General features: G+C 38.9%; 1 protein-coding gene across 1 annotated transcript in view; it reads right to left on the bottom strand.

The window, feature by feature from the left end:
* Positions 1-6,119: 6,119 nt before the first annotated feature.
* Positions 6,120-17,500, bottom strand: part of Dhc36C (Dynein heavy chain at 36C) — a 93,921-nt gene continuing 82,540 nt past the window's right edge. Inside the window, exons 65-71 of the mRNA XM_070130484.1 lie at positions 16,467-16,623; positions 15,483-15,649; positions 11,774-12,011; positions 10,399-10,550; positions 9,612-9,749; positions 8,147-8,290; positions 6,120-6,467 (exon numbers count right to left, since the gene is read on the bottom strand). Of these exons, the coding sequence (XP_069986585.1) occupies positions 6,261-6,467; positions 8,147-8,290; positions 9,612-9,749; positions 10,399-10,550; positions 11,774-12,011; positions 15,483-15,649; positions 16,467-16,623 (1,203 nt within the window). The 3' untranslated portion in view covers positions 6,120-6,260. The remainder of the gene's footprint in view (positions 6,468-8,146; positions 8,291-9,611; positions 9,750-10,398; positions 10,551-11,773; positions 12,012-15,482; positions 15,650-16,466; positions 16,624-17,500) is intronic.

Raw genomic sequence — 17,500 nt, 5'->3', positions numbered from 1 at the left:
CGCCCTTGGACGCCCCGAGGTCCACCTTGAAGACGGGCGTGAGCTGGAAGTCGGAGCAGTAGCAGTCGTACTCCGTTGACTCGCAGATGGCCCCGCTCACCTAGGGGAAGGAGGAATAGGGTTATCATTATTTTTTTTTTTTATTGATTTACTTTTTCAGTTCTCTCTCTGTCTCTTATGTCTTGGTTTGTATCTCTCTCTCTCTCTCTCTGACCTACCACAGTCTCAGCGGGCGCGTAGTCCCCATCCCAAGTCCCGGGGGCTACTACCGGCCTCCCCCGCGCCAGGTCCTCGCCCGTGGCTCCTGAAGGATCTACAGGGACGAAGCACATCTCAGACGAACCTCCCTGGGGCGAGACAGGACCTCCTGGGGCCACGGCGACGTTCAGGAGGCGGCATTTCTCTCCTGACGAAGGGCGAGGTGGTTTAAGGGGGGCGGGGAACGTAGGAAAATATGATGGAGGTTATAATAGGTCTATTAATGAGTAAGAGTACTTAGTGTGTTACGTTTATCTAGTTATCCAAAAGGAGGAGCGCTTCTGAAATAAGGGGTGCCGCCCTCGTCCCTTCTTTAGTCTACCAAATGGCATTCACTTCCTCTTTGCACAAGGAAGGATAAAAACGTAACTCTCCACATTTTTCGAATAAGCGACGCTACCTGTCACGCAATAAGCAGAACAAGTCGTCTTCTGCAAGCACAGAGCGCCGCAGGAGAAGCGAGAGAGCGCCGGCGATAACACGACCTCCTCCAACACGCACTCGGACGAGAATGACGGCAGAGACATCTATTGGGGGAAAAGGAAGTTAGTGTGGGAAAGATATAGAAAATGGGAAGAATTATAAACATCACTGTGTGGGTGGGAAGAAATTGATAAAAGTGAAAAGATGGGAGAGTAAGAGAAGAAGGGGAAGAAAGAAAATGGGAGGTTTAGGGAAAAAAGGAGAGATCAAAAACAAAAGAGACGATGGCGATAATGATAATTGGCGAAGGTGATCATAATCACAATCATAACTAGAAGCACTTAGAGCGCGCATACCTCCGCCAAGGCAACAAGGTCACTGATGCAATAAGAATATTCAAACTTGAAGAATTAAATTAAAATCACCTCTTTCTCAAGTACACTGGTGACGTCCGTGTTCTCGTATCTCGCAATGCTAATATATCCTTTAAAGAAATTCTAGATCCGGACCATGATCCGGATCACCACCAAAATTTAATGACATCTAAATTGGGCTAAAACTCACCTCTGGTAAAAAAAAAATCTTTATAAGGATTATAATAATAATGACAAAGATGGTAAAATTAGTGATGATGATAGCAGAAATAATTATAATGATAGCAGCAATAATGATAATGATAATAATGATAATGATAATAATAATGATAATGATAATAATAATAATGATAATAATAATAATAATGATAATAATAATGATAATAATAATAATAAAAAAATAAAAATAGTAACAATAATATTGATAATACTAATCATGACAAAAATGATAATAGTGATATACAATGATAATAACAACAATGATCATGATCATGATAATGATAATGATAATTTGATAATGAAAATTATAATAATAACAATAATAACACACACACACACACACACACACACACACACACACAAACACACACACACACACACACACACACACACACACACACACACACACACACACACACACACACACACACACAAACACACACACACACACACACACACACACACACACACTCACACACACACACACACACACACACGCACCACGCATAACGGAATCACATGACGAATCAATGAAAAACATTTCTAAGTCTACTATTATCATTATTTTTATCATTCTCATCATTTTTTATTGTTATTATTATCAATCTTTCTCGAACCAAAAACACTACGTTAACTAGACTGTCAGTTTATGTATTTTTTTTCATTTAATTATTATTTATATTTCCCGAGGGGAACGTTCAAAGAAGAGGGTATGAAGAGGGAGTGAGAGGAAAGTGGGAGAAGGAAACAGACATAAAGAAGGAAGAGGAGAGAGGGAGAGGGACATGAAGGGGAAAGGTGGAAGGGAGAAAGAGAGAGGAGAGGACATGAAGGGGAAAGGGGGAGGGGATGATAAGGGAGCTTAAAGAGGAAAGGGAGATGGGAAAGGGAAGGGGAAACGGAAGGGAGAAGGGAGGAAATCTAAGAAAGAAAGGGGGAAGGAAAGGAAACTTAAAGAGGAAAGGGAGACAGGGAGATGGGAAATGGAAGGGGAAACGGAGGGAATTTAAAGAGGAAAGGGAAATGGAGAAAGGGAAAGGGAAGGAATTTAAAGAGGAAAGGGGGAGGGAAAGGGAAAAGGGAGGGCAAATGGACCAGGGGGGCTCACAGAGAAAAGGGAGGATGGGGAGGAGGGAGGACAGAGTATGAGGAAGCGAAAGAGGAGGGGGAAAGGAGGAAGAGGACGTGAGTTGAGTAGGAAGAGGCGAACGTACGGCTTGGAGTGGGAGGGGAGTGAATTCAAGGAGGATTTAGGAGTGAGAGGAGGTGGCAGACCGAGAAAGGGAAAGGGAGAGGGAGAGGGAAAGGGAGAGAGAATGCAAGAGGAAGAAAGCGGAGAATCAAAGAAGGGAGGTTGGGAAGAAATACTTCTTTTTTCATTTCGTAGAATTTTCACGGGTCACACTAATAATACTACCACCAGTACTGATAACGATAATGCTGGTAATAACAACAATAATAATGATAAAATATAAGTGGCTCTCGGATAGCCTTTCTAACTTTTGTGATAACAACAACAATAATGATAAGAAATAAATGGCTCTTGCATAACCTTTCTAACTTTGGTGATAACAACAATAATGATAAGAAATAAATTTTTCTTGCATAACCTTCCTAACTTTCTAACCTCTCACCTCTTTCTTGATATTTCGTCACAACTTACCTGCCGGTACACTCGGGACGAAACCTCGCCAGCTTCGACCTTAACCCCACTGAACGTCGCCAGGTATCCCAAGACAAGGGCAACCCACACGCGAAGAGAGACTGCCCTGAGTATACACCGCGCGGTCATCATATCAGCCATGGTTCTAGAAGGGTGTATGCGGAGTATGCGTCCTGTGTGGAGTGTCAGGAGTGAATATGACTCTTCGGTGAGGATGCAGAGAGGTAGGTATGCGTGTGTGGGTGGGTTGGGTAAGGCGGGGAGGGGGTTAGGGGTGAGGGGTGAGGGGTGGATTGGGTTTGTGCGCATGCGTGAGGGTCACAGGGTTAGTTGATGGCTATATTGATTCAGTTTGGGATTTTATTAGTCTTCATTAATGAGAGAAGATATATATATACATAGAGAGAGATAGATAAATAGAGAGTTGGACACACACACACACACTCACACATCTCTGATCTCACATTGTATGCGAACCTGTCCTGACATTGAATTGGAGAAACAGGAAAATGTTGAAATACAAAAACAAAAAAATAACGACTGGTGTACAGACAGGCAGAAAGATAAAGACAGACGCAGAAAAAATAAATATAGAAAAAGAACGAAAAATTGCAATAATGAAGTAACCAGAACTCTAGGTACTATACAGGACTAAAAACAACCACGTACTCATACAAATACACAACATACACCCACAAGCCCCGCCTACCTCTCTCTGTCACCCAAATTCTATATCAAATATCAAACACCACATTTATAATAGTGTCTCTTATGATTGCTGAATCGAGGGATAATGAAAGAAATTTTCTAATTATCTTTTTTATTTTCTATCTAAATATATCTTTCTCACTGTTTTTTCTACAGATATAGAGGCGAAATATGGAACTATATATGGGAAATAGATAAGTAGACTGATAGATAGGTATGAGTATATTAAAATCGAATTACTATATATATAATTATATATATCGTATCTACTGCATAACATAATTATAGCTCGTACGATAGACGGATAGATAAATAAGCTTACAGACCAATAGACAATGTATTCTGAACATATACCTAATTATTTATTATCATTACAGCAGTCGCTTAAACTTTTTTCCATGTTTACAATATTTTCTATAATATTCAAGAACTTAAAATGCTATACCACTGAACACTCAAGTACAGGTTAGGAAAGTAATTCTATACTACCTACGGAAATGAATGTAAAATATAGATAAATAGATAGTTAAAAGAAGATTAAAATTACAAAGTATATATTCGCACATATTTGATATACAATATAGAATGAGACAGATAGGCCTGAAGATAAATATGTGTATGTATGAATATATAATATTTATATGAACAATACTGGATATCTACAATATTTATTTTTCGATATCTACAATATTTACTATCATAAAATTCAAGAACTTAAAATGCTGTATTTGTCTACACTCAAGATAAACAGATCGATGCATGGAACTGAAAAATGCTAGAAGTAGATAAACATTGTAATGTATTCATGTATATACATACTGATTACATAACACAAACGGTGGGGCGGATAGCCTTACAAATAGATAGCAAGATAGATGTCTGAATATATAATTTCTATTTTAACATTACGGGAATCGTATAAACCTTTTTCGATATCTACAGTATCTATTATAAAAAATCAAGAACTTTAAAATCTACATTTTTTCTACAATCAAGATACACAAATTAATACATGAATAAAGATAAATTATGATGATTTTACAATAAACACATGATTATATATTGCATACATGATGTAGAGATATAGAGAAATGGGCAAAAAGGCTTACAAAGAAATAGGTAGACGTATAATTAAATACAATATTTATCTATTAGCATTACAGAAGCTCATATTAACCTTTTCTTCGATATCTACAATATTTACTTTAATAAAATTCAAGATCTTAAAAGACGTAATTCTCTAAACTCAAGCAAAGTATAAGGGAAACGTTTCTTTATCACACTAACAACCGTTACATACATTATGGAATATATGAAGACAAATGTACTTATAAATCATCATTACTTACAGAAGGTCAAGCGGTACACATGGGGATATACATACGCACATGCGATAAATCTTTCCATACATACATGATCAACCACTAATAAGGAGTCCTTTCAGAAATCGCTATGTTATAGCTTGGTTTCTAAGGCACGCTGATATATATATATATATATATATATATATATATATATATATATATATATATATATATATATATATATATATATATATATCACTTTTCTTTAATGCCTATTTCGAAAATCGTTTTATTATTTTATTGAAAAAAAAGGTTTTGATATTGATATTAAAGTAATATCCTTCTTAAGTAGATTATTATAGATGTGTATACGCATGTAACTGTAGTTGTAATGTTTATATGTACTTAATAGCAACATCCATCTTTGTGTAATATACGTATATAAGCGAGACTATAAATATACATATATATCTATACACAAGGATCTATAGGGTAGACTTGCCTTTAATTATACCACATAATTCAGCCCTTAATGACAGGGCGAACAGGTCAAAGGGATTCCCAGCCGGCAGACCATAAGTCCCTGAGCCGCATGGACCCCCTCAATCATCCCTCAGAAATTAATACATAATTCTCTAGTCATTTGTCAACGTGTTTGCAATTTAGCGTTGTGGCAGCAAAGGAAGTCATCTATTTTGCCGATAACTTTTTTTTCTTGTCTTTTTTTATCACTGGTTCTTCTGCTTATCTTTTCTTCTCTTCAAAGAGAAAGAAAGAAAGAAAAAACACAGTACATCTTGAGACATTTTTCACTAGCAATGTACAGCACATATCCGTGTTTGTGAATGCGTATATATATATATATATATATATATATATATATATATATATATATATATATATATATATATATATATATATATATATATATATATACGCCAAAATACGCAAATTAGCTCTATTGAATCAAAAGCAACCTATAGCAACTTTGTATTGACCTTTGATAAGAATTCTTCTGCTTTATCATTTCATTCTTCCTTCCCTCCTTCTCCTCCTCTCTCTCTTCCGCCACCTCTCCTCCTCCTCCCTTTCTCCCACCACCTCTCCTCCTCCTCCCTTTCTCCCACCACCTCTCCTCCTCCTCCATCCCCTCTTTCTCCTCCCTCTCTCCCACCACCTCTCCTCTCCTCCTCCTCCTTCTCTCCCTTTCTCCCTCCTCTCCTCCTCCTTCTCTCCCTTTCTCCCGCCTCTCCTCCTCCTCCTTCTCTCCCTTTCTCCGTCCTCTCCTCCTTCTCTCCCTTTCTCCCTCCTTTAATCCGACAACGAGCACAGGAGCGCCACGCCCCTGAGAGTCCAGTGGTCCTCCGAGAGATGGGTCGGGATCCTGACGGAGATGACGTAGTTGGTGCAGTGCCCCGTCGTGGTCAGGTTCCCGCGCCGCTCGCTCGTCTTGTACACGGGGCACGAGTAGGAGGTCGTGGGTGGGATGTCCTCGCGCACCATCGGCCTCAGCCAGATCTGTGGAGGACGAGGGGTTGATAGATCGAGGTAGATAGATAGGTAGATAGATAAGAGGGAAGTTTCGTTGCGTTTCGTTAGGTAATTTGGTATTTATTCGTTCATTTTGAGACACCAAGTGGAGCAAGAGGCCGTGGCGGGTACCATCGGCCTCAGCCAGATCTGTGGAGGACGAGGGGTTGATAGACCGAGATAGACAGATAACGAGGGAAGTTTCGTTGCGTCTCGTTGGGCAATTTGGTATTTATTCGTTAATTTTGATACACCGAGAGGAGCAAGAGGCCGTGGCGGGTGCCAGAGACTTCAGCCAGATCTGTGGAGGACGAGGGGTTGATAGATCGAGATAGACAGATAAGAGGAAAGTTTCGTTGCGTTTCGTTAAGTAATTTGGTATTTATTCGTTCATTTTGATACACCGAGAGGAGCAAGAGGCCGTGGCGGGTGCCAGAGACTTCAACCAAACCTGTGTAGGACAGGGTGTTGATAGATCGAGATAGATAGATACAGAAGGGGTTTCGTTGTGTTTAGTTTCTTTATTTAAATAGATCGAAACCAGATCTACGGTAGAGGAGGTGTAGACAGACCGAAAAAGACAGAGAAAGGTTTTGATAATTGTGCTTAGTTAAGTATTTAGATATCTATTTGTTTATTCAGATTGATCGAGAGGAGTAGGAGGTCGTGGCGAGTATGTCCACGTGTACCACCGGTCTCAACCAGATCTGTGGAGGACGAGGTGTTAATAGATCGAAATAGATAGACAGAGAGAGGTTTTGTTGTTGTAAAAAGAGAGAGATTCCATTTCAAGGTAAGATGGTGTACTAAAAGCTATGGATTTTATTAATCTGTTCGGCCATTTCTCTATTGCTCTGTGTGGGATAGATTGGATAAAAAGAAAGGATATTACTCTCCAAGGTAAAGTTGAGAGAGGTAGAAGAACCAAGATATTTTCATAATTTCTTAATTTATTCATTTTTTTTTCTGAAGGATAAAATTCCCTCTCTTTACCCCTTAGAAATCTCAGTCAAAAACAACTTATAGCGAATAAATCTAATATGTCGATATTCAGTTAATCTAACTACTTACCTTTTATAATTATTTTACACTTGCATAACTTCCAATCACGTGATTTTTCGCGTATATTAACGTTCCTATAAATCAATTCCGCATTTATTAATCTTCGTAAAATTTAAATTTCGTAAACTTCAACTCCTTAAACGTTAATTTGGGTATCCATAAATCTCGCAAACATTAATTAACATAAAATTCCGTAAACATTAATTCCGTAACATTCACTTTCGTAAAAAATATTTACGTAACATTAATTTTCGTAAAAAATATTTACGTAACATTTATTTTCGTACATATTAATCCCGTAAACATTAATTTCCGTCTACACCAATTTCTGTACATCAATTTTCGCTTGTATGAATATCGGTATGAGTCAGATTTCATACACGTTAATTCTGTATCCATTAATTTTCGTATCCATTAATATCTATCAACTTTAGTATCCATTCATATCCGCACCCATTCATTCTCGAATCCATTAATATCCACACCCATTAACTTTCGCATCCATCAATATCCACATCCAACAAGCCTCACCAATTCTCGCACCCATCAATATCCACATCCACCAATTCTCGCACCCATCAACATCCACATCCAACAAGCCTCACCGGCGGCATGTTCTCGTGCAGGCGCCTCGGCAGGGCCTCCTCCAGGCGCCCCGTCGAGTGGTCCCAGCGGGCGCCCTCGAGGAACAGACCCCGGATGTAGGTTCCGACGTCGGGGGCGGGGCTATCCTCGTCGACGTCACAGACCTGGGGGGGAGGGGGGGAGATGGGGGGAGAAGGGGGTGAGTGTGATTGCTGTTATGTTTTTATTTTTATTTTTTTGTGAATGTGATTGTTATTATCATTTTCATCGCCATCCCTTTTAATGGTTTGTTACCATAGTTGTCATTATTTTTTTATAATCATCATTTTGTTACTATCATTTTCATTCACATCATTATTTCTATCTTTATCATTATCATTATTATAATAATCATAATAATTTCTACTTAATCATTATCATTTTTTCATAATCAGTATCATAATCATCTTTATCACTATGGTCAATACCAGTGTCTTATCCCAATATATCAAGGTTATTATCATCATTATTTATATCATAACTCATCGCCCACGTCGAAGAGAAAAACATTATAAGGGGGGGGGCAGAGAGAGAAAAGTATGACTGTTATTAATAGATTAACTTTCATTTTTATTACTCCTATAATAATCTTTATTATCTCCGTGTTGAATGTTGAAATCTTAAATAATGATAATAATAAATAAACAAATAAATAAATAAATCTCAAGTCATTTCTCTCTGTCTTAAGAAATGTTTTTGTCCTCATGATTTTCGTTATGCTTCTAAATCATTCTGAATATAATTTACATATCTATATATTCGGTCTGTTTGTTAGAACTGTGCAAAGCCCGACCCAATAAATAATCATCTATACGGATATACATATATAAAGAATCAATGCATATCTATCAGTCTAGACATGCATATTAACTACAGAGATAGACAGATAAATGTACATCTATCAGATAGACAGAGAGATATACATTCATTTCTGTGTATATGCGTCTTTATATGCGAATATTTATTGGGTCGGGCTTCGCACAATTTTAGCAAACAGGCCGACTTTATCATATCCTTTTTTAGAAGCTATATAATTCTATTTCAGATTACAAAACATCACGATTATCAGATATCATAAATTAACATGGTTATTACAACACATACAAGGCTTCATCCTCATCAAATACCATAAACCACCATGATCATTCCAGCATTTACAAACCATCACCATTATCAGACATACCAAAAATCTACCATAATTACTACAGCATTTACAGAACCTCATAATCATCGTTTATCATAAATCACCATAACCATAATCTTTACAGCATTTACAGAACCTCATAATTATCATGTACCATGAATTCATCACAACATTTACATTCCATCATTAATTAACACATACGACAAATTTCCCCCACTCACTCCAGCATACACAAACCACCATACCCATCCCATACCATACATCACCATAACCCTTACAACCATTTCCACACATTCCCATACCTGGAAATTGAACCACAGCTGATCTATAGCGAGGGTGTAGGCGCGAGCGTGGTTTTGCAAAACAGCTGTTAAGAAGGACTGGGTGAAGAAAAACCCGCTAAGCCAGAACACACGAGGCTGCCCGACCTCGTACCAGTTCTGCGAAAGGGGGGAATGGAGGAATGGATGGGTAAAAGCAGTAAAGAAGAATATGATAATAATTTAGCTTAATTCCGTTTGCTACAATGGTTATTCTTGGTGTGGCAGGATCTCTCTTTCACGTTCCTTCTAAGTTAACCCCTGTCTGCAAGGAATGGCCGGGGTTACCATCCAATGGCGGTGCGGGATTCGAACGCGGGTCAGCAAGATCGCTAGAGGAGAACCCTACCACTGCATCACACTGTGAGATTAAGGGAGGAAGGATGGAGAGGTTGGAAGGGAGAGCAAGAAAGGGAGAGAGTGAGATTTATGGGAAAGAGAGAGGGGAGGGGAGAGAAATAGAGGAGGGAGAAGGTAGAGGAAGAGGAGGGAGGGATGGAGATGAGAGAGAAAATGAAAGAGTTTGGGAGATGAGAGAGAAAGTGAAGGAGGCAGGGAGAGAGAGAGAAAGTGAAGGAGGCAGGGGGGGAGAGATAGATAGAGAGAGAGAGAGAGAGAAGAGGGGAAAGGGAGATGGAAGAGAAAGACAAGGAATGGGGGAGAAGAGGCTGCAAAAATATTGCAAAGAAGAAAAAGACATTTAACAAATCGCATCTAGAAGACGACGCCGCTCCCTTCCCTCTGGCTGCCGAAGGACTCCACGTCTCACCTGAAGGAACTGAAGGCGCTGCACGAGGTCGTTGATGTAGGAGCCGAGGCCCTTGAGCGTTGGGTAGGACCTCGCGCGCCACATGTCGGGGACGCGGCCGGTGCGCACTCCGACGAGCACCTCCTCCACCTCCTCCGACAGACTCTCCGTTCCTGTGGGAGGTTAGGAGGCCCGTTCGAGCGCCAGGGATAGAGGGAGTTGGTTTTCATTTACACACACACACACACACACACACACGCACACACACACACACACACACACACACAAACATTACACACACACACACACACACACACACAAACATTACACACACACACACACACACACACACACATATATATATACATACACAAATTCACAGTTCAGTATACATATACACTCATACCTTTTTGTCCACCTATAAATATACCAAAAATGCTAATGAAACTGATTACAGTAATACCCAAGAATAATCAACAAGGAATGAAAGCAAACCACAACAGAAAAATAACAGGACAAAACGCTCCCTGTACTAACAACTCCCGAACACTTCCTCTCGCTGAATCGATAGACCAGGAGACAGCGGCCCCCGACCCCTCAACCCGAATTAAATAGATAAATTTTCATATTTCACGGTCGCTTCGTCGCAGCTGTATCAAAGGTCGTAGCGTCCTAAGTGTGTCTGATAAAGACTCCTCCTGCAATTAATTATCTTGACACGTACTTTATTATCTTCTTAACATTCGGTTGTAAGGGAAAAGATCGAGTGATCACGGGTAATGGGGACAATTAATCAGTCTGGGGACTAAATGGCTTTGCTATTTGGGGAGTCGAAGGTGAGATGGGGAGGAGGGGAGGAGGGGAGAAGGGGAGGTGGGGAGAAGGGGAGGAGGGGAGGAGGGAAGGTGGGAAGGAAGGGAGGAGGGGAGGAGGGGAGGAGGGGAGGAGGGGAGGAGGGAAGAAGGGAAGAAGGAAGAAGGGGTGAGGTGGAGGGGTAAAGGGGAAGGAGAAGTGGGGGAGGGAGGGAGGGAGAGAGGGAAAGGGAGAGGCAAAGGGGGAGGGGGAGGAAGAGGGGAGAAGAATAGAGAAAGCGAACGAGACAATACGAGAGAGAGCGCTCTGTGCATGTTGAAAATGAAAGAAATAAAGTGCGAGCTTAAACAAAATCAGCTAAACAAATAGAGATTATAAATAGACAGAAAACTAGAGCTAGAAAGAGAAAGAAACGGAGTGACAGACCGATAAAGAGATAAAGAAAAAACCCGATAAAGAAATGAAGAAAAAGACAGATAGAGAGACAGGGAGAAAACGAGACAAAAAAGAAAGATCTTAAAACAAACCAGGACCCAGAGAAGAAAAAAGAGCAAAACAGACGAACAAAAAGACCCAAACAGACCCTCAATCGCCCTGAGAACGGCGCTGATGGTGCTCGAGATGGTGACGATGAGTGTGTTGTATCTGCTCATCTCCTGCACGAGGACGGTGTTGAGGCTCTGCTCCCTCCTGGTGGGGTACTTGGCGAGGGCGGCGTCCACCACGAAGGGCGGCGGGATGCGGCCCAGGATCTCCTCGCACGTCCTCCCTACCGCGTCGCCGTCGCCGTCGCCGCCGCCGCCAGACGAGAGGGACGTCGCCTGCGTGAGAGGTTGTCCTTGGTGTTAGACTGAGGGCGTGGGGGGAGGGGAAGGAGAGGAGAAAGAGAAAAAGGGGAAGACAAAGAGAAGAAGAGAAAGAGGGGGAGGCGAAGCTAGGAAGGGAAAGAGGGGAATACAAGAAGTTTGAGATGAAGGAAGGTTGAGGGAGAGAGAGGGAGAAAGAGGGAGAGAGAGAGAGAGAGAGAGAGAGAGAGAGAGAGAGAGAGAGAGAGAGAGAGAGAGAGAGAGAGAGAGAGAGAGAGAGAGAGAGAGAGAGAGAGAGAGAGAGAGAGAGAGAGAGAAAGTGAGACAGACAGACAGACAACCAGAGAAAGAGAAAGAATATGAGACAGACAGAGAGAAAGAGTCAGACAGACAGACAGACAGAGAATGAGAAACAAAACAACATCCATCATTCTCGTCTGCATTAATAGCACTATTCTTCATCAATGACGTGAGTGCTTAATATCCATCACATGCTTACTGCAGTTAAATACTAAGGCTATTCCGGCTCAACCAATAACAGAAAAGGAGAAGGAAAAGAAGAAAATGCATGATGATGATGACAATAATAATGATAACAACAAAAGTAATTATCATCATAATCACAATAATGATGATAATTAATGATAACAATGATAATGATGATGATAATAATAATGACAATAATAACAACATCAATAATAATAATAATAACAATAACAATAATAATAATAATAATAATAACAATAATAAGAATGATAATAACGATAATAATGAAAACAACAATAGTAATACTATTAATGATAATGAAAATAAGAACGATAACAATAATATCAAAACAACAATAAATAATCAGAAATATTATCCTAAAAATAACAACAGTAATAATAACAATATATATATAAAACAATAACAATCGGCGCAACTAGATGAAAAGAACACCAGAACAGAATTGGAAAGCAAAAGAAGAGAAGAAAGAAGGTAAAGAGAAGGATGCTGATAACAGCAACAATAATAACAAAGATAATAACAACAACAATAATAATAACAAAGATGATAACAACAATAATAACACTAACAATAATAACAATGATAATAATAAAAAATATAAGTGGCTCTGGGTAGGAAGAACGGCCGATAATAGCTTGATGTGAAAAGAAGAGGAGGAAGCAGAGACAAAGGGAGACATGAGAGAAAAATGAATAGCAATAATGATAATAATGGCAATAAGCGGCACCTGAGTTACATGATGAAGAGGTTGTTGGTCCCGGCCTGGGCCTTGTAATAATAATAACAATAACAATAATAATAATAATAATAATAATGATAATAATAATAATGTCAATAATAATAATCATCATAATAATAGCAATAATAATAATAATGATGATAATAATAATCATAATCATAACAATGTTAATAATAATAATAATAATAATAATAATAGTACTGATTTAGAATTTGGTGTTCACACTCTTGCGACTTCGGGCAAATAGTGGCTGTCTGATTACTGTGCCTCTAAACTATCCCCTGCGTGCAAGGAAACCAGGATTTAGACCAGGGGCGTCACCTCGGGGGATCGTCTAGTCATTTTTCGGCATTTTTTCTCCCATCTTGTCGAAATCGAGTTAAATCCATTTTGAAGGAGTTTGATGGCCTCCGATTCTCCCATGAAAATTTCAAGGCCCGACCGCTGAATTTCAGGTGGTGGCAGCCCTTTTCGATGTCGACCAAAATATTAGTTTTTTCCACCTTTCCTTAGAAAATCGGCAGTTGCGACGTACTGATTAGGTATAATAAAAATGAGAGTATTTTTTGAGAGCTTATTAAATTTCACGTAAGATAAGACCAACCTTCATTTTAATAAAGAAAAAAAAATCTGGCAAGCATAAAAAACAAAAAACAAAACAAAAACAAAACAATAACAAAGAAATTTTTCATACAAATAAATAAGTATATGCCATTCATATAAAGCATTTTATTTTCTTTATGTTTTCACCATAAGCAATTAGTTTGATCTATGAGCAAAATGATAATTTTTGTACCAATATTGTACATAGTAAAACCCAATTATTGCAACAACAGAAGTAGATAATAGATATTTATATCATATACAAGTATTTCATACATGATTTGTTATCTATAATCTATGCATAATATAGAGGAAAAAATCGCGATATTATAGTACTGTACATATTCACGCGCAGCACAGGCATTTTCTGTCCGATTTTAACGCATTGTGGCCCATTATTTAGTCGAATAGTATATGTATCATATGCTGCAATAAGGATTTGCAATCTCTTCATGTGCTTCAAATATGACATATATTTTCAAAAGACTCTTTTCGGGTGTTGAAAAATTCTTCGTAAAATATTCACCAAACAAGAAGATTGACTTCTAAAAATTCCGCATATTATAGTTAAAAGATTGTTCTATTCAGATATGAAATCAAAATGGCTGTCTTTTTTTTTTTTTGGGGGGGGGGGTTAGATAATTCGTTTAAATAGTCAATTTCCGCTGGGAAATACCAAATCAGCTGGGACAATGTTACATGATGACAATTTCCGCAAGACTTTGGAATACAGGTACATGATAGACAATTATGTTTTAGGATGATTCTGCTTCTCCCTTTTATATTGCATACCATAAAATTTATGAAGAGGAAAAAAAAAACTTTAACGACCGTTATTTCGGAAGTCTACTTATTATTTTCTTCAAATGCGCAGCAGACGCAAATTTAGTTCAAAATAAATGTATTATAGCTTATTTTGTAGATAAATGATGTGTCTAGGTAATGTAGGGAACGGATTTTTCGATTTTTCTCCTGTGCTTCTTGTAAAAGTGACATATATATGAAAAAACGTCTTTTTCGGACACCTGCCAGTCGACTCGGTAAAATATTTCCCACCCTCAAAAAGAAAAAAAAGAAGAAGAAAAATAAAGTACATCAGTCAAAATCGAAAAAGTGCTTCCTATGTTCCCTAGGCAAAGGATGAATCTTTGAAATGAAGCGATCAGAAAGACTAATTTTTGCTGGATTTTATTTATTTTGTGAAAAATTGTAAATTTTCATTTTTTGTTTTTTGACTACAACTAATTTTTTTTTCGACGATTTAAAAAAAAAGTCTACCAAAAAAAAAAAAAAAACGAAAAAAGTAGACGATCCCCTTCAACTTTATTATTATTTTTTTTTTAAGAATTATTCTAGGAACTACTACTGATGTTAATGCACAAACGACTACTATTCTACATCTGTTACTACTACTAGTACTACTACTACTATAGACTACAACGACTGTTGCTATTACAACAACTACTACTCTACTACTACCACCACCACTCCTATAAACTACAACTACTGTTGCTACAACAACAACCACTACTGCTTTTACAACAACAGCAACTCCTGCCACTACCACAACAACCACCCCTGCCACAACAACAACAACTGCCACTACCACAACCCCTACTGCCCCCTCTAAGCGGCACCTGGGTGAGGAGAACGGCCGAGAAGAGCTTGTTGGTCTCCGCCTGGTCCTTGTTGATGCTGGCGTTGCTGTTCATCCCGAAGACGTGGGGCGGGGCGTCGCGGGGCAGCTCCGAGATGTGGTTGAGGTAGGAGGCGTATTCGCCGTCGGGGGGCGTGGTGTAGACGTCTAAGGGGGCGGGGCGAAGGAGGGGTGGAGGGGGAGAGAAGAGAGTGTAATGAGTGTTGGGATAGGTTGATAAGTGGGTGAGGAGGGAGGGGAAGGGGAAGGGGAAGGAGGAAATGGGGAAAGAGAGAGAGAGAGAGAGAGAGATGAGAGAGAGAGAGAGAGAGAGAGAGAGAGAGAGAGACAGAGAGAGAGAGAGAGAGAGAGAGAGAGAGAGAGAGAAAGGGATAGAAGCGAGTGAATGAGCACTGGGATGACGGAATATGGAAAAGGAAGTAAGAAAGAAGGACAGAAAAAAGGAATAATGATGTTGAAGATAATAAAGATTAAGGAAGACAATGGTAACGACGGTGACAAAGAAGCGATCGTGATAATGAGAGTAGATAGAGGAAGGGGATGTCTACGCGTCTAAAGGAGAGGGGAGTGAAAATGATGAGAAAGACAGACATGAGAAGGAAATTAAAATAACAGAAAGAAGGAAATTATGATAATTGGAGAGTAAAGTTTATGAGGAAGAAGGATGGATATTGCTAATGCGATAAAATAAAAATGAGAATAACATTTACGGCGCAGTCAAAAATGCCGTGCTTTGAGAATACTCGGTCAACCGCTATACCTTTTTTATTTATTTATTTATTTATTTATTTGTTTTACTTTTTTCTAATGATGGACCAAACATTTAATTTTCAAGTATTTCTTTTAACCAATTCTTCCGTATATAAACACTATTATCCCGAACAGAATTACCATAACTATTAACAACCTTCAACGAACCCCAACAACGCCAATACACAACCCGGAAACAACAAAAAATCCTTACTTTGCGGATCGAACGAATGTGTCTCTCCCTTCACTATATCCGGGTTGTAGAATTTACGCAGGATCGTGCTCAGAGTCCTTCGATCCCGCTCGTCTGTCACTTTTCCTCCGTAGTTACACTCCGCCGTCAGGTACTGGAGGGCTTCCCAGGGGATCTCCTGAAGCCGCAGGAAGCACAGGGCGAAGGAAGGATAAGGAGGAGGGGAAAGAGAAAGAAAAAAGGATTAGTTGAGAAGGAGTAATTGCGCGATGTAAACAAAAGAAATGGGGGAAGCGTTGGTGAGAATGGTCTGTGCTCGAGATTTTTTATTTTTTGTAGTTTTGTAACAGAAATATAGGAAAAAAAAATGAAGGAAGAAATGTTAAGAAGGATAGATAGATTTTTAATACTTTAATATGCTGTTTATTCTGTTTGTTAACCCAGAGGTGCCGTGTATAAACGCTGTCGAGTTTTCTCTTGTGAATTTTATTTGCGTATAGATGGCTCCACACGCGCTCAGCCATCAACGAGCCGCTTAAAAGGCCTATGTAAACTAATTTTTCCCTTTCCTATAGTTTGCGGGAAAATATATATTTTTTCTAATGTTATCATTATTGACATTATGATTATCATAACCTTTTTAACAATAAAAAATATACCCCCCCCCCTCGAAAATCAAGGAAAAGGGTAAACAGGTGAGATAGATAGGCCTAGTGAGTGACATCTTGACGATTGATTAAGGACTTGTGGAGCCATCTGCATATATGAACAATTAATAAAACAAAGAAACAAAAACACAGTATGCATGACATATAAACTTGGAATGCGGGCATCTCTGAGTTAAACTCATTATGCTAATTATTGGTTCTACATAATGTCAGTATTTATTAACAGTGGTCGAGGGAATGGTTTATGTGGGAACAATCTATTTAAATATTTCTCTTAATATGTTATTAATAGTGTTCGTAATCTAATTTAAACGAGAGTGTATTTAAATCTTTCCAAAACCTAAGAATGCATTTAAATGTCAATCAAATAATTTACAAATTACATGT

This window comes from Penaeus vannamei, chromosome 2 (assembly GCF_042767895.1).
Source record: "Penaeus vannamei isolate JL-2024 chromosome 2, ASM4276789v1, whole genome shotgun sequence".
NCBI classification, from domain to species: domain Eukaryota; kingdom Metazoa; phylum Arthropoda; class Malacostraca; order Decapoda; family Penaeidae; genus Penaeus; species Penaeus vannamei.
This window is presented reverse-complemented; position numbering and strand designations above follow the sequence as displayed.